Raw genomic sequence first — 6,000 nt, forward strand, 5'->3', positions numbered from 1 at the left:
AAACATCTTTACACCTTCTGAATATATCTATGAATCTCTCACACAAAAAAATGCCATTCGACAATGATTTGAGTTCATAAAGATTTTAGGATTTTTCAAATATAATGACTGTATGTAATATTCAATAGCTATATATACAAACCAGACAAGTGTGTTCATCTCCATGACCTAGACGACCTCCCTGTCCATGTCCACATGTGTACACTTGTCCAGTGTGTGACAGGAAAACACTGTGGTATTTACACATCACAATCTGTAATACATAATACATTTTACAATGACAAATACTTGGAGAACAAAGGGACTCAAGTATCTATTAATCAGTACAAATAATATCTCATTTTGAATAGAAACTTTAAAAACAAAATCTATAAAATACAAACATATATTTTTAACTTCATACAACAAGGGCACAATCTTTGCTGGAATCTAGGAATGTTACTAAAATCTCAAATAGTCTTCCTTCGTTTAGAATACAAGCTTGAGATGGTGAAAGAATTGACACATGCAACTAGATCAGATCTGAATGTAGCTTGGGAAGTTGGGTAAAATTCTGTCAGCCTTTTTTTTTTCATAATTAAATTTGCAATGATTCTATAATGGAAAAATGTGCAATGGGATAGATTTTGCAAAAATAAAAAAACTTGCATTACAATATTATAGCGTAACTTTTATGAATCATTTCCTGCCATTGTTATCCAATGTTGAATAATTGCAATAATAAATGGATGCAAAACTTTATAAAATTGCAGTATGCATACATCTTTATATTTACTTACATCTTTGACATTAATATCATTTTTAAACATTTCTACTCTCTCTGGGTAAATCCTTCTCTGTTCTGTAGAATGTCCAAGGGTAAAGTTAGTGTTGTCACCCCAAGAATAAACACTGTTAGCATCTACAACAATATATCATTATAGTAAGTATTTGGAATTATCACAACTATTATTTGTCAAATGTTATCCTCAATGTAGAGAAAACAATATGCACAAATGTATATCATGAAACTCTTATTATATTTGATAGGACTTGTAGAAAAATTTATGTTTAAGTGTAATTCAAAACATTTCTCAAGCTACAAGGATATGTAAATTGTCAAAAAAGTATATAAATACTGAAACCCCATTCTGAATAATATTCAGGTAGTTTTATGCTGTGATTGAATGGACTGTAGTTTAAAGAAAATGGCATTGTAAATACATGTGTATATACATGTATGTTCAAAAATATATCTGGCAATTTCTAATACCAATTACAAATGTAGCTCAATGAAAAAATTCATTGTGATTTACATTGTACATGTACATACCTTGATCAGAAAAAGAAACATTGACAGGAACATTTTTCAGGAACAAGTCCAAGGGAGATAATCCTTCATGATCTCTACTATACAAATCACAATTAAACTGAAATTAAAATGAACATGATGTTTTTAATTTAAAAAAACAAAACAAATATCATTATTAAATCCAGCTGTTAACAAACTTTTACCATATTTCTAGTAAACTAAGCTAAATTATACATTTTTCAGTTCTACAAAAAGTGTTATACAATTTCTGGTATAACATGTTTCAAATACTTGAAATGGAGTTGTAAATTTGAATTAAAACATGACATTACATGTACCTGCACAAGTATTCTAGAAGCTGCCAACTATCCATAAAAATCTAAAGTTAAACTATACATTTTTCAGTTTCTTCAAAAAATTGTCAATTTTTACCATTACTTGTTTAAAAATTTTGACATGAAGTTTTTAAATTTAAATTGATGTCATTACCTGGACAAGTAGTCTAAATGCTGCCATTTGTCCATAAAAAGCTGCTCTATGAAGGGCAGTCCACCCAGATTCTACATCTTTAAGGGTGGCATCAGCATTTCTATCAGTCATCAACCATTCAACCACATCACACTTGCCACACGATGCTGCCACATGTAGGGTTGTCCTTCCATATATGTCTGTCATTTGTGTAGAAGCATAACAAAGTTTACAATAAGCTTGAATTTCTTCTAACAACCCTTTTGTTACAGCTGCATTTACTTCTAAGGCATGCCGTTTGGATTTACACTTCAACCCACACTCCATATCTACAGCCTAATGTATGACTTTAATCACAAAAGAGTTACTTCAGTTGACTTAATAGTCGTAAATGTAGATGAAATAATACTGTCTGTCTTGGTTATAAATACTGGTATTAGTCTCACAGATTTGCTAACAAGCAGCACCAATTAACAGCTGGATACCAGCCAAAGACTGGATGCCCACTGTAGGGCAACCATAGTGTCTGTGTTTAAAAAGCCATAATGGTAGGATTAACCTGAAAATAAGAAAATAATAAATATTGAAATTATTATTGTATTTCAATTATTAAAAACTTAAAAAACACAGTACAAATTATAGATTCAAATAAAAATATTTTTATACAAATTACATGTGTACTGTATGGGATACCATTTATTCTCTTGGCCAAGTGCTTTCCAATTATGTGCCATATTCTATATTATATATAATTTACTTGTTCAAGTTAGTAGTCATTCTGTTGGACGCTGCATTGTAAAATTGAGAAAGGAAATGGGGAATGTGTCAAGCGACAACAACCCAACCATAGATTTGAAAACAACCAAAGGCCACCAATGGGTCTTCAATGTAGCGAGAAACTCCAGTACCCGGAGGCTTCCTTCAGCTGGCCCCTTAAAAAATATGTATACTAGTACAGTGTTAATGGACGTCATACTAAACTCCGAATTATAAACAAGAAACTAAAATTAAAATTTCATACAAGACTAACAAAGGCCAGAGGCTCCTGACTTGGGACAGGCACATAATTGCGGTGGGTTAAACATGTTAATGAGATCTCATCTTCATACACTGTTACATTGTCCACCATACAAATGAAGTTTAATGTTTTTATCAAGGCTGTATTGCATCTGTAATAAACTTTGTGTTCCTCCTCATGTTTATGCTAATTTAATTCCTTAAAGATTTGCCTCACACCAGATAAAGCACTGAATCAAATAAAATTGAATATTAAAGCTCAATGTAATAGTTTGTACATTTGAATTCATGGCAGTTTAAGCACACATATAAATAAAACACCACACAAATCAGGTTATTGTTAACCACTGGTAGAAATACTAATTGAACATTCTTGAGATTTGGATCCTTCAAATTTGATGAGTTATGGTTTGAAATTTATTTTATAAATTCAATTAGTGAAGAATCTACATGTACAAAGAACTGGGGAAAAAGAAGATATTTATCTTCATCTCAAATGAAATTATAACTATAATCTAATTTTTAACATGATCATAGAATATTTCTGGGAAATTTTCACCATTCAAAACTGTGAGAATTTGTTTATATATCCTTGTATGCGAACATTTCTTGCTATCATTCAGAGGCGGATCCAGAACCTTGGTGTCTGGGGGAGCACCATGAAACCAAAATTTTAGATTTTTTAGAGATGTATATACGGTATATAAATGTATGCGAGTGTGAGTGTTTTGTTTTTTGGTTGTTGTTTTTTCTAGAAGGGGGGGGGGGGGGGGGGGGTTCAGATCATTGTTTCTATATCTCTATATTTCTAGATCTTTCATTGTTTTACTATTTCACTTTATACTTTCTTTTCCTGCCAATTGATCATTATTATATTTGTCCTCAACATGCATCAAGTATTTGCCACTGGACGTTAAACAACATACAACCAATCGATATTTTCTTCATCACCTCTATATTTTTTTGGTCTTGCTTCCAGACTTACTTGGTATTTGGACTCATGAACTCAACTTTAACAGTCACAATTCAAACAGAACATTGACTTTAACAGTGCTTATTTGTTTTCAAGAGGGGGTTTGCCCAAACCCCCCTAGCTACAGATATGCATCATGTTTTTCCTAAACTGGAGGAAAAAGGGGGGACAAATTGTTGATTTTCCTTGAAAATAAGAGGGAAGGAGATAGGACATTCCATTTAAAAAACAAACGTGTATGGTATTAAAAAATAAATGATTTGATTTGTAGCTGAATAAATTCACAAAAAGACAGTTTTGAAGAGAGAAAAAACACATAAATTCTATAAAAAAAAATGGTATTGTGAGTACTGTATTTTGTAATGAAGAGAAACTAAGTGCCTAAATATAGATGTATACCAACATTATCTACATTAGGGACGACATCAAAAGATCGATGTAGGATAAAAAACTTAAATCAAATAGTTTGGGGGTGGGGGGTTAAAATTCTTTTGTATATCTAAAATCGATTTTTACATATATCCCTATTGGTAAATCAATTTTTTCCCAAATTAAGTTAAGAGGGGGGTGGGGGTGTCAGTGAAAAAACTATGTGAATTGAACTTTTGATGTCGTCCCTTATACCTATTCTTTAAAAACACAGATCAGAAGTTTCACCTGGTAATCGATCTTAATCTGTATTTTATTATAAACCAATAAAAATTCTTACTATTCCAATCAACATGTAAATGTATTTTCCTTAATTTAAGCTTGCAAAGAGACATTAAAAACACACAGGTGTCAATATTTACACACCCATCGATAAGTTGTCATAAATCACGCATGTGGACGATGGCCAGTTTAAGAAGTCAAATCAAGCTGTGAAACTTTTCCGCTCTAGATAAGAAGTTCAGTAGCAATAAAATTATGTCAGAAATTTGTTTATTGGTGACCTGAACTTGGGGGGGGGGGGGGGGGCACGTGCCCCCTGTGCCCCCTGGTAAATCCGCCACTGTCATAGAAAATTTATCATGTTAATGGCAATATTACATATTATTTAGTCTCAAAGATTAAAGAAAAATATCCTCTTAAAGTTCAGCTGAAGAAAAAAAATGGCTTGAACGTTACATGTACTACCACATAACAAGGTAACAATGCAGAAACTTCAATACAGCCTTTCAAGACATCAGCAAATATGAATTAGTCTGACAAGTTAGTCATGTTGGTCATTTAAGTATTACTTGTCACTTTAAACAATGATGCAATGTACTATTTATGAAGACATCAAGACGATTATCACATCCAATGAAGCCTAATTAGTCTTACATGTAAATAAACATAGGATCATTGTAAATGTATGATGCGAGGTTGGTCGAATTATGTTGTTGACATTGGAACAATGAAAAGGAAAACAATGTCAAGTTGTGCAAGGGTAGCTCTATGGGCTTAGTAGAACACTTTTTTTATTTGGGCTAGCAATGATGTTGGATTGTATGTCACTACAAAAACATACTAGTATGATTTCAAGCAGGTGTGTTGTATTCTAAATAGATTCTGCCAGATACACTCAATGAACTGATTATAGCCTTGCAAGTGCCTCGCCACTACATACATGTATATAATATATATACCAATATAATTAAGTTTACCTTTATCGACTATAAAGACATTCAATGAGTTATAAATGAACAAATTTATAGAAGATAATAGCACTATATTCCCGATCATAGTGAGATATGCCAAGAAAATTGCATAACAAGTATGAAACACTGTGTATGTCATTTCTTCAAAAGTTCTTGTGACCTTAACCATGTTAAAATGTTCAAGATATTTTTGTTAATTCAACCAAAGCATTCGAGTTTTGCATTACCTGATCAAGAGGACAGAACATTATTTTCGCAAACAGTGTTGAGGGAGTATGTAAAGTTGGTGTTTATGCTTAGTTTAGACATAATTTTTATATAATTTCTATTTTTTTGACGTGGTGAAATATAAACAGGAAACGACGATACAAAATTATTAACCAAATCAAATCTGGAGAAATGTTCCGGAAATATGTCCGATTCTTAAAAGAGGCCCCTCATGGGGTAGTCCAAGTACAAAAAATGTAGTCACATAATCATTTACGATTTTTTGTTTCAACAAGGACGTATATTAGTTATACGCCCTTGGTTTCAACAAGATAATCAAATGGTCAATATATAGTTCTGTGTTGGATCTGTAATCTGGTAATAAACTTTGTGTTCATATCCTAAAAAATAATGTGATCTTT

At 32.0% G+C, this 6,000-nt stretch overlaps 1 protein-coding gene across 1 annotated transcript in view; it reads right to left on the reverse strand.

Annotated features, from left to right (window-relative positions):
* The window catches only part of LOC143048261 (inhibitor of Bruton tyrosine kinase-like), a 28,866-nt gene extending 23,127 nt beyond the window's left edge, over positions 1–5,739 (reverse strand). The window contains exons 1-5 of the mRNA XM_076221829.1: positions 5,599–5,739; positions 1,781–2,318; positions 1,313–1,409; positions 780–901; positions 143–253 (exon numbers count right to left, since the gene is read on the reverse strand). Of these exons, the coding sequence (XP_076077944.1) occupies positions 143–253; positions 780–901; positions 1,313–1,409; positions 1,781–2,086 (636 nt within the window). The 5' untranslated portion in view covers positions 2,087–2,318; positions 5,599–5,739. The remainder of the gene's footprint in view (positions 1–142; positions 254–779; positions 902–1,312; positions 1,410–1,780; positions 2,319–5,598) is intronic.
* Positions 5,740–6,000: the final 261 nt, after the last annotated feature.

This window comes from Mytilus galloprovincialis, chromosome 10 (genome assembly GCF_965363235.1).
Source record: "Mytilus galloprovincialis chromosome 10, xbMytGall1.hap1.1, whole genome shotgun sequence".
NCBI classification, from domain to species: domain Eukaryota; kingdom Metazoa; phylum Mollusca; class Bivalvia; order Mytilida; family Mytilidae; genus Mytilus; species Mytilus galloprovincialis.